This window comes from Myripristis murdjan, chromosome 4 (assembly GCF_902150065.1).
Source record: "Myripristis murdjan chromosome 4, fMyrMur1.1, whole genome shotgun sequence".
NCBI lineage: Eukaryota > Metazoa > Chordata > Actinopteri > Holocentriformes > Holocentridae > Myripristis > Myripristis murdjan.
In genome coordinates this window covers 15,757,104-15,778,141 of record NC_043983.1, presented here as the reverse complement: position 1 = coordinate 15,778,141, position 21,038 = coordinate 15,757,104, and the positions used below count along the sequence as shown (strand labels likewise).

The window sequence follows — 21,038 nt, the reverse complement described above, 5'->3', positions numbered from 1 at the left end:
ATATATACAGAAGAAATGGTAATAGTAAAAAATTCAGGGGGGGTGGTCAATTTTTTTCACTTGATGAAAAGGGAGGATGGCAGTTTATACACAGTTTATATACATATATATATATATATATATATATATACACACACACACACACACACACACACACACACACACACACACACATATATATATATATGGAAATGGATATTTGGATAACAGCGGAAGTAGAATTTTGGTTAGATACTGTAGGCTAATTATTGGGCAATAAATGTGCAACTTGATAAGTGTTTTATTATGATGGAATAGAAAAACAAAGTAAAGCATTTTAAATCATGTAGTTCTGAAACTCTTACTATGTATTGCACTGGACAGTAAAATGTAGATGGTCTAATGTAGGCTCCCCACTTTATTCATCATCCCCGCATTATTAGTAGTAGTGGTAGCAGTAGTAGCAGTGGCAGTTGTAGTATTAAGTAAATTAGTCCATATTTAGCCTAGTAAATAATTGACACATATTTTAACACTGTCTTTAGAGACTGCAATAAGAATAATGAACAATGCACTGCCATGTTATATGGTCTACCAGAGATCATATCTAATGACAACAATGTTAGTGGGTCACATGTCCCACAAAGAACAGATTAAGTTGGTCCGGATCTGCAGGGTAAAAGCCTTTTCTATTTAGTTGGTTGCTAGGGTGAGATATTTCACCTAGCAATGAGGTGTAAAACACACACACTGCTAGACTCAATAGTTAGAATAATGACTGGCTGAGTATGAAGGCACAATAAAGTAAAGAGTTTGATTTATTATTATTATTATTATTATTATTATTATTATTATTATTTTAAATCCTTTATGTCATTTAAAATGATCAGTGTACTCAAAGGTTTGCAAAATGCTCAATCTGCATCAAACACTACCAATCCGTACGCAGTGGATGTGATCAAGGCGAAGAGAAGGGACCTGATCTATGGGATCTCACACACTGAAGAGCTACTTGATCTCCTTGTCACAGAGGGGGCCATGACAGCAGCCAAGAGGTCCATTGTTTTGACCATCAGGACACGAGAGGAGCAAAACTCTAGGGTCCTGGACATCCTGGTGGCCCGAGGTGAAAGGGCATGTAGAAAATTCTTCCATCCCTGCCTGATGCTGGCAGAACCACGTCTTTATCAGCGAATCAAGGCTTATGTGGGGAGCGTGAATGAAAGCATTGGAGACACAAGGAGACAGCTGATTGGATATTTACTGGAGAGGGATGAGTTGGAAATGAGTAAAATGACTGATCAAACTGCCTTTCAAAAAACATATAATTCACTCACCACCAAAGAGCGAAAGACTCAAAAGGAAGACGGATGCACTGTACCCATTTCTAAGTCAGAAACGCTGAAAGCTGCACAAAAAAACCCGGAAAAACTTTTCAGTGTGATTGCTTCAGGAGGAGAGTTGTCAGGAGTGAAGGAGCTGTTGAACAACATTGACACTGACACTGTCAATTCCTCCAGTGAGACTCTATTACATGTAGCTGCTGAGCACGGCCGCCTGTCAGTCATCAAACTCCTGCTCCATAAAGGGGCAAGGCTGGACCTGCAGGACAGCAACGGTCACACAGCTCTCCACAGAGCAGCCAGCAGGGGCCACACTGAGGTGGTCAGAGCCCTTATCAAGGTGGGGGCCCCCATCTACACCCTGGACACACTGGGTCAGACTCCCATCCACCTGGCAGCAAAGAATGAGCAGCTGAATACAGTTAGAGCTCTGGTGAAGGAGGAGACCGGGCACTCCCAGAACAAGACGCAGGACTCATTTCTCCACATGGCAGCCAAGGAAGACAACTGGAGGCTGGCTGAGCTGCTGCTGCAGAGCGGAGCTGCTGTCAATACCAGAAACCAGCTCAAAAAATCAGCTCTGTTTTGTGCAGTTACAGGTGGCAATGAGAGAACTGTGACTGTTCTGCTAAATGCAGGGGCTGAGTTTGACCAGGGTGTTATAAATGAAGCCATTAAGCTCAATCATGGATCAATTCTCCATCTGCTGCTTGGTGAGTGTAATCACAAATACATCCCTTTCCCAACCTTTCATTGAGTGGCTCACTTGCGGGTGATCTACAGTGCACTCAAGTGCCATGTGTAATCTCAAAATCTATTGATATCATATCACTATGATTTAAAATTCATTTCTTTAGATGAGGTTAATTCCAGCCAGAATGAACAAATATTTTCTGTGAACCTCAGCTCATGCCGGAGGAGGCGTCAGTGCAGAGGCCCTGGGCTCCGCTCTCTTCTCAGCTGTCAGACAGAACCAAGATAAAGTGGTGTCTGCTCTGATAGACAGTGGAGCTGACGTGAACATGCAGGACAAACAGGGGTACACCTCCCTCCTATTGTCTACCGAGCTGGGCCACACAGAGACATTCAGGTAACTGTCCTCCAACAAGGATTGAATGCCTTTTGGATAAATTAACTTGACTTTTACACATCTTTGATTTGTTGCTGAAAATATTAAGGGAATTTGAGAGCAACATCACACTGTCTGTGGTCTTACATATTTCATAATAGTTTTACTCCTGTATTCTCTGGATTCATTAGAATAACCATTTAAGAAAATGACTCTCATTATTTTTTTCATCTCAGAGCTTTAGCAGCGAAACAGGCCAAACTAGATGCTACTTTACCCAACCTCTTGTCAGCCTTACACCTGGCTGTCCAAAGTGGCAGTGTGCCCATAGTACAGGCTCTGCTGGACAAGGGATTACATCCCAGCACTGCTGGACCTAAAGCCCACACCCCTCTGCACCTGGCCGCTCACCACAACAGACCACAGTTATCTGGTCTTTTGTTAAAAGCCGGGGCACAGGTAAATTCAGAGCTATTTAAATGAATCATGAAAACAACATCCATGCAATAAGCATAAATCTTTGTACTTCTGAGCACCGTGTCATTTTTGTGTTGTTTCTTCAGGTAAATGCAGTTGACCAGGATGGCCTGACCCCTCTGCATATAGCCAGTCAGCAGGGGCACGCAGAGACAGTGATCCAGCTACTTCAGGGCGGGGCAGACCCTGGAGCCCAGGACAGGCTCGGCAGGACAGCCCTGCACTGGGCTGCCTCTGCCCAGGGACAAAACCCTGCGGTGGACTTGCTGCTCTCAGCCAGGGCTAACCCGAACACCACCGACAGAGAGAAGAAAACTGCCCTCCACCTGGCTGCTACACAGGGAAATACACACGCCGTGACGTCACTGCTGTCCCACAAGGTAAAAGGAGGAACTAAAGATATGGACGGCTCCACGCCTCTCCATCATGCAGCGGCTTGTGGGCATGCCGCTGTGGTTACGGCTCTGCTGCATTCACTCAAGAACAAGGGGCTGGAGGTGAGGAACGTGTGGAGGAAAACCCCTCTCCACGCTGCAGCTGAGAGGGGCCATGACAGCGTGGTTGAGCTACTCCTGGATGCTGGGGCAAATATCAATGCTAAAGATAACAGCAAGGACACGCCCCTACACTGTGCTGCCCGGGGAGGGCACCATGAAGTGGTGAGGAGGCTGGTGGGCCGGGGCCAAACTGGTTCACTGGGACGGGGGAAGAGGGCAAACCTGCAGGCCACAAATAATGTGGGGAAGACTCCACTGCAGGTGGCAGAGAGAGGAGACACAGTGGGACATGAGGACATTGCATCCTTTCTCAAGAGAAAGATGTTTCTCATCAAGTAGAGGGACACATGATAGGAGCTGAAAATGGAATGATAAATTGATTGTTGATATTATCATTATTTAGATCCAAGGGCGCGGGAAGGGTGGTGCTGAGGGTGCTGCAGCACCCCCTGCTGAGGAGGGGTGGAATAAATGTCAAATTAATTTTACCACATTTCAAAGTCATTTTCTTTTGAAAATGACTTGATTGTGGCAGTCACTTAGGGTGTGGACAGGGGGAGAAAGTAAAACGTGTATTAATCTACTGCACCTAATGCAAGGAAAACGAAAAACATGTAAAACTGCAGAGGGGCAATCACACCGAGACACATCAGGCGGCACCATCAGTCGGCATCAGGCGAGCCGGCCGCGGCACCGGCCAGCATCAGGCAACTCACCTGTCAGATCCGGCAGACCTGACCGGGTGGGCGCGGTATCGGACGGTGCCGCGGCCGGCCATCCTGATGCCGACTGATGGTGCCGCGGCATGTGCGGGTCAATACGGTAGTCTAGAAAACTGGAGATTCCCCCCCCCCCCCCCCCCCCCCCCCCCCCCCACCACCACCATACGCAGCACCCCCTGGCAAAAAGTAGTTCCCGCGCGCATGTTTAGATCTATGAAATTGTCCATACATCTGATATCTAGTTGGTCTTTCTGGAAATAAATAACCCACAGTAGTGACATTGTATCACTGAGCTCAAGTCATACTGTGTTGTGTGGTTGACATGGTTTCTGCTATCAATCTCCAGTTTACCTGAAATGGAAACATCTTGACATGTAATCATATCTACATTTAGCCAGTTATCAGCCAGAATGAGAAAAATATATACCACCAAACAAGATGTTATTTTTATAGCTGTGTCTTAAGGTTTATATTCCTTTAATATTAATTTGTAGTATGTTTAACTTGACCCTGTACTCCCATAGCCTAGTACCACAAGGTGGCGCCATCAGTTTGATAGTTTGTAAACATCACTCTCCATGATGTTACGCAGAACTAGGTTAGAGAAGCCCAGTGACGATGAACCAGCGTGTAGGAGTGTGTCTTCTCAGCCAACACGGTATGAGGGACCGTGGGAGTGTGAGAGTGTGTGTGTGTGTGTGTGTGTGTCACTAAACTACATTAGACTGCATTCTATCTATCTATCTATCTATCTATCTATCTATATCTAAATCTGTATACACCTATCTATATCTGTATTTGTATCTATAAATATAAATATAACAGTGCTACAATAATACTCTGGATAATTTGGATCATTTAAAACAAAAAGATAATTTAAAAACCTATCCAACTACAGTTGATTTCATTCTTACTGGTAATCTCATTATACCGTGATTACATGTCTTACTATAATGTGATTGTATTTATGTAAATATCTGTTTATTTATTTGTTGATGAGGCGCCTGGCTACGGCGGCGCGCTCGTTTTCCATCCCGCCCGCTTCCTGTCAGTCACGTGACATTGTTGCTGTCGGTTCCTATGGAGACTGCAAGGCTGACCCGTTGGGAATGGCGAGGAACGAGGAGAAACAGCAAGGCCGGCTGAACAGACTGTGGCTCCAGAGAGAGCGAGAGGGCAAGTAACGTTACAGAAACACTTTATGTTCATCATGGCGGACAACCCGCTGGCACACCATGAGCGAGAGCCGACAGTTAGCTGTTGGTAGCAGATAGGCTAATTAGCTAGCATAGTTAGCTTCAGTGCCAACTAACGTTAGAGTACTGATTCATGCTACATGCCTCACCCCTGGCTTGCTGTAGCTACTTTACTTACTGGTCATTAAGTCGCTGCCATGGAGTGAAACTGCAGAAAAAGCACCCGGTCTTACTGAAACCCACATGTTCGTTATCTCTTTTTGTGGTCCCTCGTGGTCGCTCATGATGCCCACAGCAAATACACAGCTCCTGGCCGATATTCTGCTAACAGTGATGCTCCTCTCTCTCTTTACAGAAGGCCGGATCAAAGATGTGCATGAGCGTAGACCTAAACTGGTATTCAAATTTCTGTATTCCACTCTTTCTGGTCATGTTTTGTTGGATTTGCATGTCGTCTCAACTGGTCACTTTCTTCCACAGTCTACACTTAATTCTGCATCCTCTGTCAAAAAGTGGATCCCCAGCATCAAGAGTGAGATAGAGTATTACTTGGAGGTAGGCGAATTGTTTCTAATGCATGAAATGTAGAAGTAATTCTGAACCCAAAAATACCAACACTATTGAAGTTAATAGATACTTCATAATGAAAAAAAAAACAGAAATCAGCACTGGCCAAGAAATGTCATGCATTAAAAGTTCAAAGATACCTTATAATGAATAGACATCAATCAGCACTGGCCAATAAATGTCATAGATTAAAGTGTATGTGTTTTTCTTTAATTCAGCTCAAGCCAGACATATTTTTAGTGTGTCCAATTAGCCCTTTCCTTATCTAAAAAGTGCCCGCTCAGCATCGGCCAGAGTCCAATATTTCCAAGAGCGAGGTAAATTTGGTCCAATTACTGGCTGTAATCTCCGGCTGAATGCTGACACCACTATTTGTGGGATCAGATGTGATCTCTTTGTGGGGTGGGGTGGGTGTGGAGTTGGGAGGACTCCTATGACAACATAAAAACAAGTGTATAGGCTAAGTTCCCCAGTCTTCCTGAGGGATCGACTCACTGTTTGTTTCCATTTGAGATCTCAAATGAAAATAAAACCGCCTGCTTCAGACTCTGCCTGAATCTTGGTCATCTTTTGAAGCTTCCAAGACTTATTTTGCTGGTGTTTTTGGTACCAAGTCTAAGAAGTTTTCTGCCGTCAATCTGGCCTGATCTGGACTGAAGTTTCCACATCAGAAACTAAAGGGGTATTGCAGCTCACTGGTGATTGAATGGTCTGTGATGTGCGGATTTGTCTTGTGCTCCTCAGCAGTCCCAGCTGTCGCACTATCCGGAGAGGAAGATCGCAGAGTTCCAGCTCTGCATCGAAGCTTTAGAAAGAGAGTACAAAAGTTTTATCACCAAACTGCGAGTTCTTGATCCCTCCTGTAAGCATAAGCCATGGACTCCTCGAGCGTACGCCAAAAGAAGAGCTGACACACAGGACTCGCAAAGCATCGGTCAGTTTATTAAAATCTTCATGGCTACTGCTGTGTTGTTGCTACTCTGAACCCATTCGTCAACGCTGATATTATATAAAACATTAGAATATTAGTCCTCTGATCATTTATCACTCAAGCTGTTCTGTTTTTCTGTCTCATTTGTAGTTAAAAAACCACGCAGCTGTGAGTCACATGACACCAGTGGTCCAGTGAGTGGAGCTCAGACTGCCTCGGTCAGCACATGGACAGGAAGTAGTAAAACCTCAGCCGACGAGAGACAGGAGCATCTCAGTCAATCGGAGAGCAGAAACCCCGTCCCGACCGAGCCTGACTTAGATTCTTCAGGGCCGGTGTGTGCTGACCAGGACCAGCCCCTCGCATTTGACCACACACGGCTGGCTGTGGCTGTGGCTGGGTTCAGAGGACCATCAACTCAGCCGAGCTCCTCTCACACACAGAGCCTGGCCAGGGTGCTCCAGTCCAGCCTACCAAACCTCTGTAACTCTCCTCTGAGACAACATTGTTCCACCCAGAATAAAGACACTGCAGGAGTCAGAGAGGACAAGGCAGCGATCGGACTTTTTATTGGACAGAAGGGTTCACTTCCAGACCAGAGGTCAGGTTTTGGAGCAGCAGAGAGGATACCAGAGAGATCCTCCACCACTGGGACGATGGACAGGAGGACAGAGGATGTCCTAGGACTGGGCTGTTATTCTTCTTCTGATGAGGAATGTGACACATGACATTTGTAGGTCACAAAGCATAATGTAACACAGATAGCAAGTCTGCCATGAGGGCTGGATAAAAACACCAGTTGTCTGGTAAATTGTGATTCTTCTATCCCTATATTCTTAAAATCCCTAAATCAGTATTTTAATCTCTTAATCTTAATGGGAGCTCTCTCCACCTGAAGTGCTGTAAAGCCTAAAGGCCAATGTCTTGATGCATTTTGGAATTTAAAACAATGATGGTAAAGAAGAGTTGGATGAAAGTAAAACTATATATAAGGGGCAAAACTGGAATTTTGCAGGGTTCCCATGTGTCCTGGAAAAGGTTGACATTTGTAGAGTAACTTTACTGTCAGCTGGAAATATTAGTGGCATCCTGGAAGGTTATGAAGTTCTGCTCAGATTATATATTTAAATTTGGGGCGGTATGGCTCGGGGTAGAACAGTCGTCTGGTAATTGGAGGGTTCCCAGTTCGATCCTGGCTCCTCCAGAGTGTGTCAAAGTGTCCTTGAGCAAGACACTGAACCCCTCCTGTTGGGTAGCTTGGCACCTTGCATGGCAGCCATCAGTGTGTGAATGAGTGAATGTGAAGCCAACACTGTAAAGCGCTTTGAGTGTCTGGTAGACTAGAAAAGCGCTATAGAAATGCAGTCCATCTACCATATTCCCCAGCTCACATTGCACATATTTAGCTCCTGATGCTCTCTTTCAGTACCCATTCATACCCTGCCATCCTCTTTTGGCATAGTGCACTCACGTGCAAGGAAAGCAAACTAGGTCAAAAACATGAAACCAACGCTTTGATCAACACAATGTTGCCATCACATTTGCACATTGTTAGTATATTGTTAGCTTTTTTTTCTTTTTTTTCACACATAAGCAACATGCTATACAATGTGCAAACAATGTGTGGATAATATGCAGTTTTGCGTTAATAAATTGTTCTCTGGAAACTGTGATGCCTTGTGCTTCATTCACCTGAATCGAAACGAGGTTGCCTCACAAGATTTGTTGTGAAATTGGAACACTGACAAAACGGAGCAAAGGATTTATATGCCAAAAGATGAGTTGTCTGATGTCAGTAATAAGGGGTGGGAAAGTCGTTGTCATTTTCAAGCAGTTCTATTGTGGTCTATCCTTATGTAATCAGTCATCATTACCACAAGCAGCTCCATTGTGCAGACGGCAGGAGATCAGTTGTGTGAGAATGAGTGACAAAGAGAATAGTTGCTGACTCAGTGATTCATTTTCAGACTTGTTCCTTGACACAAAGTAGAGCAGCAATAGAGAATACCACCGGGTTAGACCCAAAGCCCCTCCCATCCCCCCACCAACCCCCCTCCGTGCTGCTGTTAATGAGAGCCGCTTTCAACATGACACTTCTGGGAAACGGGCGCATTTGCCTGTAGATGTAGGCATCTTATACAGGCTATGGTTAAGTTTGACGCAGTTCACCTTTTACATAGAACTCTGTATGTATGGTGCAAGGTGGGTGTTCCCTCTGTCTCAGAAGGGTCTCTGGACAAAAAAGAAACGAAACTCACACCTGAGATGGTTACCAAAGCTGCAAAGTTCGATTAAAGTTTCTGTAGATAACCAGGATCAATTTAGTTTGAATGCAAGGTGGTCTCTGCTATTTCAGAATAAAGATTTGGTTTGCATCACTGTGCACAAAGCACTAGTGGGCAACATGACATGATCTGTGCACCATTTTAAACCTTTTTATTTGCAGTAATAGCCAATAAATGGCTATTACACAAAATAGGCCATTTATCGTCAAACTAGATTATTAAAGGTGCACAGATCATGCAAATAACTATATAATGTGTTTCTGTGTTTTTAACTGTGTGAATTTGTATGTTGTTGCATAACATTTTCCAAAATAGTGGTAAATATCTGTTCCATTTATGGAAGTTGTCTTGAGCTCTTTACCAGCAGACATGGAGGGAGATCTTAATCATTTTGGTGTGAGTGAGATAGTGCCGCAGATTAGCAACCCCCTCCTACAGACAGGCAAGTTATTAATTGCACCATAAAGCTCCCATCTATGAGGTTAAACTGATGCCCTTTTGTAAAAACCACCAATAACCTACCAAGCCTGCGAGTCCCACCGTCTTGGTCAACCTGCGCTCTTCCTCGATAAACCAGCAGGTTGCTACAGCTGTCGTGTGGAAACTGCTAAAACCACACAGCACTGAGACTGCACAGTATTCTAGGAGAAACGAAAAAACCCAAAGGTGGCACAGAGACCATGGCGGTATTAACATTTCATTGAGTGCAGATGGGAGGGGTGAGAGTTGAGCTTTCCTGTAAGTCAAAGTAAGCCAGCTCTTGAGGTATGGCTTTGGGGTTAATGTTGTCACTTCTTGCTGTGTCTTTTCTGCTTTGTCTCTCTCTGTCTCTGTCTCTCTGCCTCTCACTAGTAGCGTTTTCTCATACAGGCAGCATGAAAGGCAATGCAGAGGCATATGTCTTTTTCATGTGGCAGACTTATCTTCCCACCAAAATTGCTCTGTGTGCTTCTGAAACCGCCGCATCAATGTTTACTAACAAACTGTCTTGAATGATCGGCAAAAATGATTTGCAGAGGCAATAAGGTCCCTGCCTGATTACTGTGAATCTTCCACTGACACTGATATATTTTTGGGTTGAAGGTTTGCATCCTCAGGGTTAATATTCAGATTCATCACAACTATTTGAAGGACCGGGTGAACACACATGAAATGCCAATAAGGAACAGTGAATCTGTTGAATCTAGTGAATCTAGTGTTGTCCTTCAAAATTCTTGAACTGTTATTGAAATATCTAAATTCAGGAGCTTAAAGGGTCTTAGCTATGGTTAAGGCATGCATTTGAGTCTTGAACACAGTTTCAGGCATTTTAAAAGTGTCTTTTTCTTGATGCCCCACTTATCGAGATTGCACAGGTGAACCATGGTATACCATGACACTGCTAATGTTATTTATTTGTTTGTATATTTGTTTCAGGCTTACATTTGGAGTGAATTGGATTTTAAGGTCTTAAGTGTCAATCTGTTTTGACACTGATGGATGGAAGTGTCCTCTATCTTATTAACAGTGAATTCTGTAGGCAGAAGAGAAAATCCCCAACAACTGCATAAGGTATGTTAATTCAGCCACCACACGGAGGACCTCAGATAACAGCACATAAACTGCTTATCTGTTAATTGTATTCATGATTACTCAATCTTTCCTCTCAAGGAATCTGTGAGAAGGTATGTGTGGCTGCAGGTCGGTGTATTCTGTGTGTGGTTAGTGATGCTGGGGTCAGAAGAAACCATCACTTCCGCCCTCTCAGACTTTGCTGGTGTCTGCAAAGGAAAAGAAAAGGTCATAAGTTGGGGCCTACCTTATCTTGATAAAGTGGACACACACAAATACTGGGAGAAGTTGACATAGTTTGATGCAATAGTTGACTGCCCATGGTGGTCATCACCACTACTTTGATGCAAAATGCAGCCATGCCGACCAGAGATGGATGGAATGTGTGTGTGTGTGTGTGTGTGTGTGTGTGTGTGTGTGTGAGAGAGAGAGAGAGAGAGAGAGAGAGAGAGTGTGTGTGAAAGAGAGAGAGAGGGAGTGGGAGAGTGACAAAGAGAGAGAGAGAGAGAGAGTCTGTGTGTGTGTGTGTGTGTGTGTGTGTGTGTGTCCGTGCATAAGAAGTTATGTGCACTTATCACATGTAGCTGTGGGTGGAACTTGTGGGTTGTTAGTGCTTTGACAGCTGAAGCTTGTCTTTTTTTTTAAGACAGAGGTGCTCAGATAGGAACACACACCTCCTGCATGCAGAGGCGACATACATACACTCTGTCTCTCTCTGTCTCTCTCAGACCTGCACCATGAGCCGTGACCAGAGCTATCCATTCCCAGAGGTTTTCCTTGTGGACGGGGGTGGAGGTCCACAGAGCAACGTCCAGACTCCACGTCTGGTACCCTGCTGGTCCTTTCCCCCTGCCCAGGAGAGGGCGAGGGGCAGCAAGAGGGACCGGGGCTGCATGGGGGTCAGTCCTGGTCTGCTGATGGTCCTGCTGTTGCTGCTGCTGCTTGTGTTTGCAGCCCTGGGGCTTGGAGCCTACCAGATCCAAAAACTAAAGACCCAACTGGCCAAGATGGAAAAGGTAAGGAGCTACTGACTGGGATGGGTGTGGAGGTGGATATGGACAGAGAAGTCTGACGATGCAAAGAACTTTTATTGACATTAAGAATTGGATGAAAATCTCAGCAATATTTCAGAATATTTGCTTGAGGTTAAAGTGCAGTTTGTTCACAGAGCTGTGAAGTGGCAGGTGAAGTGGCAGTGAGAGATGGAGGGATGTGAGAGTAGCAAGAAGTTGGGCAGTAGGTAACAACAGATGCCAGTGATATCTCTTTGTTTAAAACATTGACATTTTTTGTGTAGAATTTAAAAGAGACTAGAAATCACAACTCATACCAGGCATTTTCACTAGGAGGCAAAAAAAAAAAAAAGCAGTGGTGATTTCTCTCACATCTGCAAAGATGGGTGGGAGATGTAATAGGTGTTAGGTGTGAGGAGGGTGGAAACAGTGGCTGGAAGGTTTTCCAAACACCTCAAACCTTTTTAATTAACTCATTAAACTCCTCTTTAAGTCCTTGCCTGCATCTTCAACAACTCATGTGCCTCACCACTGCTGTGACATTTCAAAGTTAGTGCAACCACTTTTAATTGTGGTCACCAGTCCAGCAAGACAGGATATCCACAGAGGCAATTCTTAGAAAAGGTGCTTTGAGGTGCTTTTGTGTGTTGTGGTATTGACTTTTCTCCCTTTATTGTTTTCTCTTTCCTCTATCTGACAGACAGAGACTGAGTTTCATACACCTGAGAAACAAATTGGTAAGTGTGCAGCATACACTTCCACCACTATGCAGAAATTTTGCTGCATCTAGAAGAGATTAAGTGATTTGGCTACATAATTAATGGCTTCTATGAACCTTTTTTTAGGTTTCTATGAACCTGTGTCAAATGAAGAAAATACAGACAATAGGCCTGCAGCACATGTCATAGGTAAGCATAATTTTGTGCATCAGAAGAATTCAACTCCACATTACTCCACTGTATGTTTCTCTAACATATTTTCCTCCTTCCTACAGGGCGGTTACACAGTGATGAATCCCGTAAAACCTTGAAGTGGGAGCCACATGCGGGCCGAGCGTTCACTTCAGGGGGAGTAGTTTACCGGGTTGAAGATGGTGCATTGCAAGTCAACGAAACTGGACTCTACCACATTTACTCACGAGTGGAGTGGCTCTTCAACCAGTGTCCCCTTCCTGAGTTTATTGTCCACTCTATGTTTGTGAGGAGAGCAAGGCATCCCTTACCTTTGCCCCTGATGGAGGGCCGCGGAACTGGCCACTGTAAGGAGGGCCGTGGCTGGACATCAGAGAGTTATCTTGGCTCTGCCCTGCAGCTGCAGAAACAGGACAGGGTGTTTGTGAATGTGTCGTACCCCACATATCTTAGTCATAAACATCATGCCATCTTCTTTGGTCTGTATAAGATCTAAATCATCAGGGTGATAAGATTCACTTACTGCTTGTTTCACACTGAAATTAGTGATAAAAGAGTTTTAGATACTCAGATTATATCAGACAGGATCCAATCTTTGTCATCACTGTATCCAATTGATTCATATGAGACATGGCAAATGACTGCAGAGGCAAGGGAAATATGGCAGCTTACGTAAAACCAAATGAAAAGCATTTTACACCTTATGTTTATTATCAACTGTAGACTGAGCAGCAGCATGAGTGAAAGCTTTTATGAATCTGACTTGTATGCAGAAAGAAAATATTATTCCATTATTAATACAGTGAGAGATTACAGTTAACACTAAAGTGCTGATTGGTTGGAAATTGTTTTTAAAAAATATTTATTCAGGTGTGGATTTGACACTGCCAGTGGCAGTTCTGAATGTAGCTTATAGTTATGAAACACAGTGACTTGTTTGTAATATATTGGATGTTTTGGGTTAAATAAAGTGGCTATTTTCTTTAGAAGGACCTGAATCTCATTGAAGTCACATGCTCTGTTAATTAGTAAAATGTGGAAAAGTTTCATGGTAGTACAGTCACACATGCAATCAACGCCCACATGAGTTTTGCTCATGACCACTGGAAAGTATGCTGGGAGACTGAGACACCAACTCAATAGTTCTTTTTTCCTCCTGAGAAAAAAAAAACTCTTTAGTATTTCTTGATATGATCATGTAATAGTTGTGAACTTGATATATTATGGTGAAGTAGGAAGTTATACACACATCAAACAAAGGTGCCAGGCTGAACGGAAAACATCTAAAGAGAGTAGAGCCTGCATACTACACACTGCATTTGTGCACCTTCATTGAAGAAGACAATCTTTTGATCCCATGTGGATCTTCAAAATCAGAATCAGAATCAGAAATATTTTACTGATCCCTGAAAATGGGTAAATCATTCAATTGAAAATTGGGTAAAATTGGAATCAGTCAAGTGGGTAAATCATTTTGACCTGTAAATGTTTCATCATTAAACAAACTAGCAGCCTGTCCTCAAGGTTGCTAGTTCAAATCCCCAAACTAGCTGAAATTGATGATTACCCCTCCCTCAAGAACTACTGCCGATGTGCCCTTGAGCAAGGCTTTTAACCCCAACAGCTAAGTGTCAAACAGCAGCAACTGCAATTATACAGGTGTGAATATGATGTGCTGGAACAGAAATTGCTGTTGGCCAATTTCCCTGGTAACATAAACGTCAAAAAGTACATGGTTTATAGACCGCATTGCAAGTGCAGTTGCGTTTTTGCTGTGCTGTTACGCTCTCGTACCAGTCTTGCTGCACTGCTTTTTGCACTCCCCCGACACACAGTAGTGGAGTGTGAAGATGCACAGACAAGGGGCCAGTGCAGACCTCAAAGGCAATCTGACGTATTTGTCTCTATCTTCATTTCCTTCCTGTGTAAAAGCCAGAAGGGTCTTTGCATGTCTACACAACATTCAACATGAAATTGTACATCCTTCTATACAATTGAAAAAAAAAAAAAAAAAAAAAAAAGATTTTGTTTCATGTTTCAAGAAGTTATGATCTTTACAAGAAGAGCTTAGTCATGTCTCGTCTGGCTCCGCAGGTTGGCCATCCTGGTCTTTTTGATGGTCTGACCAAATTAAAGGTTCTTTTCAGATCTTCTCAGTAAAATATGTGTCTTTCTTGGTTTGCTGACAATGAGCTTAAACCTTCTTTTTTAACAGAGAAGTCACCCTCTTCATTTCAGTCATTTAGGGCTCAACCACAAGATGCTAAAACAGACTCAATGATGACTAATCAGTGGAAATCAGACTGGCTCATATCACTTGTCAGTTTTGATTTGGGCCAGAATTCTGCAGATAGATGAGAATGTGACAGCTTTAGATATAGGTTGATAACAAAATGTCTGTGGCTGCAATGATGCCTGTGTCTTCTTTTTTTTTTTTTTTTTTTGTTCTTGTCAAAGATGCAAGATATAAAACCAAGCAAGAATTCAAGATAACCGCATCGCTCAAAGTGTAAACAATGTGAACTGTTATCACACACAAGCATTTTAGTGAAACAGGTTGATTCATTATGAATAGTATATATTTCTTTTGGAGAATCCTCTTCCATTAATGACTGTTGGTGTTTATTTGAATTGTAGTTAAATGTAATAAAATTGGTGACAAACTTTAATATGTGTTAAATACTCAAAAACAAATGTAGGGAAAACAGTGTTGCATTTATTTTCTTTAGAATATTGTTAGGGTGAACATTCAAAAAATGTACATATATTTTTAAGGAAGTGAGTCATCGGATGAATAACCAGATTCAATGTTTCTAATATCTGAATGCAGCAGTTCATATTAAACCAGTGTCTATGGTAATTAGCACCTTTGACACGAACGTGAAACCTCTCTGTGCTGTGAAAGAGCTGGGCTGTGGTCTTGGTTGTTGTGGGACTTCCTTTTGTCACTGAAGATCTAAGGCTGGGCAGTATCATTTTCATTTATCCTTTCAATGTGAGCCCCTTTTAGACTGTCACTGTGATTAAAGGTTACAAAAAGGGAAATGACTTGACTTGGCTCATGATACATGCGCACAAATCTGTCCAAATTCTCCCATAGGTGTTCAGTTGGGTTGAGATGTGGTGACTGTGAAGGCCATACTAAGTGGGTTACATCAGTTTCATCCTCATCAAACCATGCAGTGAGCCTTTGTGCCCTGTGGCTGGGGGTATTGTCATCCTGGAAGAGACCTGTGCCCCTCTTCTCATTTATTCAAATTTGAGTTTAATTTGTCAGCCCATCTGTTATTTACTTGTATTTATCCAGAAATGACTACTCACAGAGAATAAATGTGACACAGACTGCAGTTATGAGAGTTACAACCCTTTTATCTTGTAAAACAGCTCACTCATAGAATTTGCCAAATTGCAGACAGTTTTAATTATGGCCCACCCCATCCTGTCAAAGTGAAAGGGCAGAGTGAGGAGGCAGAGCACGAACGCAGAGTACCATCTTCTCTTTGCCAATAGCTCCCTCTGTCAAATACTGAATGAACTGCATTTAATCTGAGAGCAGCAAGCTGCATGCGCTCATTTTCCTCATCTATGATGAGACCATTATTGCATACACACTGCTTTAACACAGGTGTAAATGACTGCACATTTCATATCAGAAGACACAAGGCCTCAGAGCTTTCTTCGTATTTGAAAAAGCGTCTCTAAAGTCAAAACACCGAAGTTGCTGGAACTGTGTTATCATTGTTCAGATCATTGATTCTTTCCATTCCTCAGTGGGTGGCACTATAACAGTAAAAAAAAAAAAAAATGGTATCTCAGAATCAGCTGCAGGAGCTTGTGTGAGACATTTTCCTCATGTTTAATTTTATCCAGGTGACTTTAATTTTATGTCACCTGGATTATTGTGCACTTGTATGGTCATCTGCATCTAAAACTCAAATAAAGAAATTATAAACTGCCCAAAACAGAGCTGCCAGGTTAGTATTGCATTGTCCCATGAGAACCAACGTTGCCAGCATGCACTGTCAACTCTCATGGTTAACGGTAGAGAAAAGGCTGGTTTTTAATGTAACTAAATTCTTTAGAAATACGGTTCATTCTTACTTGACTAGATCAGCTGATGATGGCCAGATAATGTTATCACGCCCAAAATAATTTTTTTTAAAGAGAACAGTTATTTATTGTGCCATCAACCACTGGAATAATTGTCCACTGAATATACGAAAGCTGAATAGCAAAATATCTTTCAAGTACCACTTAAGACTGTATTATTTAAATCTGTAAGTGGGGAATGACCATATATACTGTATGAATGTAATAATGAATGAAATGCTGTAATAATTTACTCTGAATAATTTTTTGATGATGTTTATAATGTTGTCTACAATGTTTTACTGCTTTTACATTGCTACTGTTATGTGATTTTTTTCTTTTCTTTTCTTTTCTTTTTCTTTTCTTTCCCTTGTGGACCCCAGGAATACTAGCTTGTCCTACTTTTGTGACAGCTAATGGGAATCCTTTTAACAATAAATAATAAACAATAAACAATGTTCTTGGGTCATGTCCAATTCATAAAATAAAAATAAAAAATATAAAATGTAAAATTGAGTGATGATTAACTAAAATGGGTGTTTTTACAAATACCAACATACTTTTTTTTTTTAATCAAAATTGCAGTTAAAATGCCAAAAAACACTCACAACTGTGTGTAAATGCCAGTGCCTGTCTATCGGACATTCTTCGAACATAGATGGAGCTAATCCTCACCTTAAACCTGCCGCTGGACTGTCCTGCAGCTCAAATCACCATGGTTACGAGGCCGGGATTCACATTAACCACCTTGATGGAACGGAGGTGTGGCTCAGGTTGATGGAGTTTAGCTGAATGTATCAGGCTTAGCCAGAACCTTGGTTTCCATGGTTACCAATCAGCGGAACTCAGACATGGCCATTTAAGCCTGAACTTTGCTTTAGCATGCTTCATGTAATACCCCCCAGGCCAGTCAACAAAAAGATAAATGGGGTGTGGTAGCCAGTGTCAGAGGAAGGCATGGATGTGTGGCAGGGCTGAGTGATGAGTGCTGCATAAAGCAAAGACAACACAGACCAACTGGGTGGACATCTGGAAAAAGATACACAAGTGGCTAATCTCCACCTCGGTTGCTACCATCATCATCGCCAGCACTGAATACACATCAGAGAGGGCAGCACCTCCAGCTCAGAGCCCTACGAGCATCTCTCCCCTTCTCTCTCCAGTGTCAGCAGCCGCCTCAGTCTCCTCAATCCCCCCAGCCTCCGCTATAGCAGTAAGAACATCTTTAACTGTGTCTTTTAGAATGAGAGGTCTGTCCATATTTTCATCATCGGTGCGTGCTGCATGTGTTTACCTCTGTGTGCTGCATGTGTCTGTCTTCACATTTATCTTCACGCCTATCTCGGGTCCATCAGATGAGGATGTGTTGACCCACCCGGACTGTTGCAGAGGACCGTTCCTCCTCAGGACTACAGATGGATCTCAGCAGCAGCTCTGACCTGACCTTCAGCTGCAGACCAGCATTTACCTACAATCAGGCACTTTTTTCTTTTTGACACACTGCACACTTGTCTGGATGACTTGTCACTTATGGAAGGTCAAACTATCCTCTCGTGTGTTTTTTTTCCCCCTGTTTTAATTGTCTTTTAATTGTTTGCTTTTATATTGTTAATAAATATGTGATATGCTTCAACTGTAATATTTTTATCTGTTCTGTGCAGTTTAAATTCTCTCAGTCTCCAACACTCAAACAAGACTATGACACCTTAACATTTGTTTGGGTTACATTAGTTTTGGTCCAGGTGGGAATCGAACTGGGTACTTTTGGATCAACTCTTTCCCAGCTGAAAATAAGAAAGATGCACATTTCGGATGATTTATAAAATTACGGCACTAAAAATTACATTAAATTCATTCTATAAGCCCTAATTTAATTCAGTTAAGTTCTCACATTTCCTTCTCCTTTCTCTCATCTTTTTTCTGTGTTTTTCCTCTTTATTTTTTTCTCCTCCCCCTTCTTCCTCTTCTTTCCACTTTCCTCTGTCCCCAAAACAGACAACTATCCACTCTAAACAATCCTCCTGTGGTGTGTTGTCTTATGTAGGAGGATGCTGATGATTCCCCTAAATGTTAGAAGATAGAAATCTTTTGATGTGAACGTGAATAGCATTTCTTGTTCTTCACTTGAATCAATGCTCAGAATGAATGAATAAATGAATGAATGAATGAATAAATAAATAAATAAATAAATAAATAAATAAATAAAATCACAAAATATGGACCCACTTTGGATTTGATAAAATGTCTAGATTTTTTAAAAATCTGATTACTACATCAGATAAAAAAATTCATTTTTCTTTCTCAGAGCTAATCTAAAGCAAGCGTTTCAAAGAAAATTTTTCAAGGTCCGATATTTCAGTTGCCTCTGTCTGATCATTCCCTATGGGGTCTGTTAATGCCACTGCCACTAGATGTCATTCAAATCATACAAAGCATACACACTTTCTGACAATGTGTAACGTTCTCAGTTCCAATAATACTGTTGGAAGGTCTAATTTTTCAATGTGTTTGGTAACACATTTCTCCCAGAGCATGCGGCAACAGCTGCCAGATGCCAGGAGGGACTAAAGGTCTCAACTTTACCCAGAACGAATTTGTTAACAAAGATGTGGAGCGACCATGCAGAGGGCAGATGTGTGGTATGTTGTCCGTTCAGTGCCACTGCCTGCACTGATGCAACATAGCCAGTATTTGTATTATATGTATGTATAATCCATCCATTTTCTATAGCTGCATATTCATAAGGTAGAGTAAGAAGGTAGGAAAACACCCTGGACAGGTCATCAGTCCATTATAGGGCTCACACTCACACAAAAACAATCACGTTCACTCCAAGGGGGTTGGGAATCACTGAGTTAGTTGTGATACAATACCACTGTGATATTTCACCCATGATAACGATGGTACCATGAAATTGGCGATTCTGCAGTATGAGTTCACATTAACGGAAACAGAAAATACATCCTGGAAAAGGCAAAATAATTTTTCAGTAATCAGGAATCAGTTGTGCTTTTCTGTGTATTAATAAGGACATTAATAAGGACTGCACCATATCAGTGACAGAAGTGTTTCAATGAAAATACCCTAAGGCAGGGAACAAATACACCTCATGGGAACACAAATGCGCATCTGTGCAAATTCATTTGAAAACCAAACTGTTGATACTTGTCTCAAGAGTGTTGATAATGTATCACCATATATTGCATTATCATTTTATTGCTCCACCCCTGTTCACACCTATGAGAAAATTAGAGCCTCCAATTTACTTCTCCTGTCTGTGGGCTGTGGCAGGAAACCAGAGCACCTGCAGGAAACCCACGCAAACATGTAAACTCCACACAGAAAATAACAGGGTTAGGATTCACGCCCAGGATCTCTTTGCTGTGAGGTAACAGGGCTAACCACCGGGCAACCATGGTAACTGAGATGTCTTATGCCTTGATCACATTAAAACCCAGACAGTGGATTTAATGGCCTTAGGTTAAAACAAAACTGTCACCACTTATTAGAAATATCTGTAAATCATGGGAGTGTAAGAAAGTAAGGCTGCCTGTGCCGTTATCAGTTGTGGTGTTGTGCATTCCCTGGTCTCTTCTGCTTGGGGGTTTCCCACGGGGGTGGGTTTACACTGGGTACTCTGGTTTCCTTCCACAGTCCAAAGACATGTAAGTCAGTCAGCCTGGGGGACTCAGTTACCAATAGGTGTGAATTTGAGTGTGACTGTATCTGTACCAATCTTGTGATGGACCGGTGACGTGTTCAGGGTCTTTCCCTACCATTTACCCAGTGCATGTTGGGACAGGTTCTAGCCCCTGTGAAACAGGAAAAAGTAAGTTCCTAAAATTAATGACTAATGAATGTGGAATGCATTACAACACTAAGGATGAATGTAAATTTGCTGAAGCAATGCCATCACAGAATACAAAACTGCATGAGTCAGTTGTTATTATTCCCTCATCCGCCAACTGTGTTTTCTACCTTAGTGCCTTTGTATTATACATATATATCTTTTGTTGTTTGTTTTCTGTGTCTACAACATCTATTGCACGTCTGTCTGTCCTGAGGAGGGATCCTTCCTCTGTTGCTCCCCTGAGGTTTCTTCCTATTTTTCTCGCTGTTAAAGGGTTTTTTTTTAGGGAGTTGTTCCTCATCTGACGTGAGGGTCTAAGGACAGAGGATGTTGTATTTCCTGTAATGCCCTTTGAGACAAATTTGTAAATTGTGATTCTGGGTTATATAAATAAATAATATTGAATTGAATTGAATTAAGTTTGCTGGGGACGTAATAGGCTTTCAGTCAAGGCTTATGTAAATTCTAATGTCCATATGATTTCTATGATCTTCTATGAGCTTTCTACTACATACTGTTAGCATGTCAAACCACTACTTATCCCATATTTCATTAAAA

The 21,038-nt window shown here is 42.3% G+C and overlaps 3 protein-coding genes across 3 annotated transcripts; all 3 read left to right on the top strand.

Annotated features, from left to right (window-relative positions):
* The first annotated feature begins 861 nt into the window (after positions 1-861).
* On the top strand, positions 862-3,704 carry caiap (CARD- and ANK-containing Inflammasome Adaptor Protein). Its single transcript, XM_030049721.1, has 4 exons — positions 862-2,035; positions 2,229-2,412; positions 2,628-2,850; positions 2,955-3,704. The coding sequence occupies exons 1-4, from the start codon at positions 862-864 to the stop codon at positions 3,702-3,704; spliced, it is 2,331 nt and encodes a 776-aa protein (XP_029905581.1).
* Positions 3,705-5,126: 1,422 nt separating this feature from the next.
* LOC115358399 (uncharacterized) lies at positions 5,127-8,454 on the top strand. Its single transcript, XM_030050367.1, has 5 exons — positions 5,127-5,263; positions 5,639-5,679; positions 5,764-5,838; positions 6,595-6,784; positions 6,932-8,454. The coding sequence occupies exons 1-5, from the start codon at positions 5,197-5,199 to the stop codon at positions 7,507-7,509; spliced, it is 951 nt and encodes a 316-aa protein (XP_029906227.1). The 5' UTR covers positions 5,127-5,196; the 3' UTR covers positions 7,510-8,454.
* A 2,027-nt stretch (positions 8,455-10,481) lies between these two features.
* Positions 10,482-13,530, top strand: faslg (Fas ligand (TNF superfamily, member 6)). Its single transcript, XM_030049892.1, has 5 exons — positions 10,482-10,617; positions 11,346-11,633; positions 12,331-12,367; positions 12,476-12,538; positions 12,625-13,530. Exons 1-5 carry the CDS (start codon positions 10,546-10,548, stop codon positions 13,035-13,037), a joined length of 873 nt encoding a protein of 290 aa, XP_029905752.1. The 5' UTR covers positions 10,482-10,545; the 3' UTR covers positions 13,038-13,530.
* Positions 13,531-21,038: the final 7,508 nt, after the last annotated feature.

What these genes read in the sequence shown, in the direction of transcription:
- caiap (XM_030049721.1), top strand. Translation starts at nt 862, where the DNA reads ATGATCAGTGTACTCAAAGGTTTGCAAAATGCTCAATCTGCATCAAAC. An exon ending in AATTCTCCATCTGCTGCTTG is followed by an intron (nt 2,036 to 2,228) that starts GTGAGTGTAATC and finishes TGTGAACCTCAG; the next exon opens with CTCATGCCGGAGGAGGCGTC. An exon ending in TGTTAAAAGCCGGGGCACAG is followed by an intron (nt 2,851 to 2,954) that starts GTAAATTCAGAG and finishes TTGTTTCTTCAG; the next exon opens with GTAAATGCAGTTGACCAGGA.
- faslg (XM_030049892.1), top strand. Translation starts at nt 10,546, where the DNA reads ATGGAAGTGTCCTCTATCTTATTAACAGTGAATTCTGTAGGCAGAAGA. An exon ending in TACACCTGAGAAACAAATTG is followed by an intron (nt 12,368 to 12,475) that starts GTAAGTGTGCAG and finishes ACCTTTTTTTAG; the next exon opens with GTTTCTATGAACCTGTGTCA. An exon ending in GCCTGCAGCACATGTCATAG is followed by an intron (nt 12,539 to 12,624) that starts GTAAGCATAATT and finishes TCCTTCCTACAG; the next exon opens with GGCGGTTACACAGTGATGAA.
- LOC115358399 (XM_030050367.1), top strand. Translation starts at nt 5,197, where the DNA reads ATGGCGAGGAACGAGGAGAAACAGCAAGGCCGGCTGAACAGACTGTGG. An exon ending in GCTCCAGAGAGAGCGAGAGG is followed by an intron (nt 5,264 to 5,638) that starts GCAAGTAACGTT and finishes CTCTCTTTACAG; the next exon opens with AAGGCCGGATCAAAGATGTG. An exon ending in ACAGGACTCGCAAAGCATCG is followed by an intron (nt 6,785 to 6,931) that starts GTCAGTTTATTA and finishes TCTCATTTGTAG; the next exon opens with TTAAAAAACCACGCAGCTGT.